The sequence below is a fragment of the Aureococcus anophagefferens genome (assembly GCF_000186865.1).
Source record: "Aureococcus anophagefferens unplaced genomic scaffold AURANscaffold_576, whole genome shotgun sequence".
In the NCBI taxonomy this organism is placed as follows: Eukaryota; class Pelagophyceae; order Pelagomonadales; family Pelagomonadaceae; genus Aureococcus; species Aureococcus anophagefferens.
In genome coordinates this window covers 5,977-6,726 of record NW_008705989.1, presented here as the reverse complement: position 1 = coordinate 6,726, position 750 = coordinate 5,977, and the positions used below count along the sequence as shown (strand labels likewise).

The window sequence follows — 750 nt, the reverse complement described above, 5'->3', positions numbered from 1 at the left end:
TCAGCGGCTCTCCGCGAAGCCGCTCCGCCGCCTGGGCAGCAAAAGGGTGCGAAATTCCCAACTTCAAAGGCTCCTCTCTCGGCCGGTTTCCACTCGTTTCGGCTGATTTTTGGACGAGCGATCATCTCTCGGAACGGTCTCGAAGCGTGGATGCTTTTTTTAGAACGCGCGCGCGCGGAACACTCACGTTGAAGCGACGTTGAATCACCCTTGTCCTGCCCTGTCTGCCGCCGCTCGAGCGCAAACGACTCCTCGCGCGCGATGCGGTGCCAGCGGCCGCAGCAGGCGCGCACGCTGCCCAGGTCGTCGAAGGGCACGCGCGACAGGCACAGGATGAGCACGTCGCTGGGGATGCGGAACTCCCAGTCCCAGCTCGGGAGCCGCGGCCGGTGGTGCGGCGCGCGAAGGTCGCCGCGCGACGCGGCGCGCCGCAGCGACGCGTTCTCCGCCTCGAGGTAGGCGACCCGGGCCTCGAGCCGCTCCTCGGCGCTCCTCCGGCTCAAGTAGTTGCCCATGGCGATCCGCTGTGTGCGGAGAGCTGCCAGAGGCGTTGTTGTTCGGAGCTGCCAGAGGACGCGCGTGAGTGCTCCTGGCGCTGGTGGACCACGGGAGGCTGTCGCGCGTCGTGGATGGACCGGAAAGACCTTGCGGGTGCGCTGGTACGGTGCCCACCCCACGTGGTTTCGAGCGCCAAGAGGACGAAGGATTGCCCCGGCCACGCAGCGTATGACGAGCACGCGTTCGAGTGTG

At 67.2% G+C, this 750-nt stretch overlaps 1 protein-coding gene across 1 annotated transcript; it reads right to left on the bottom strand.

The window, feature by feature from the left end:
• Positions 1–515, bottom strand: AURANDRAFT_68908 (hypothetical protein; the record flags this gene model as incomplete). Its single annotated transcript, XM_009044640.1, has 2 exons — positions 1–31; positions 199–515. 2 exons carry the CDS (start codon positions 513–515, stop codon positions 1–3), a joined length of 348 nt encoding a protein of 115 aa, XP_009042888.1.
• Positions 516–750: the final 235 nt, after the last annotated feature.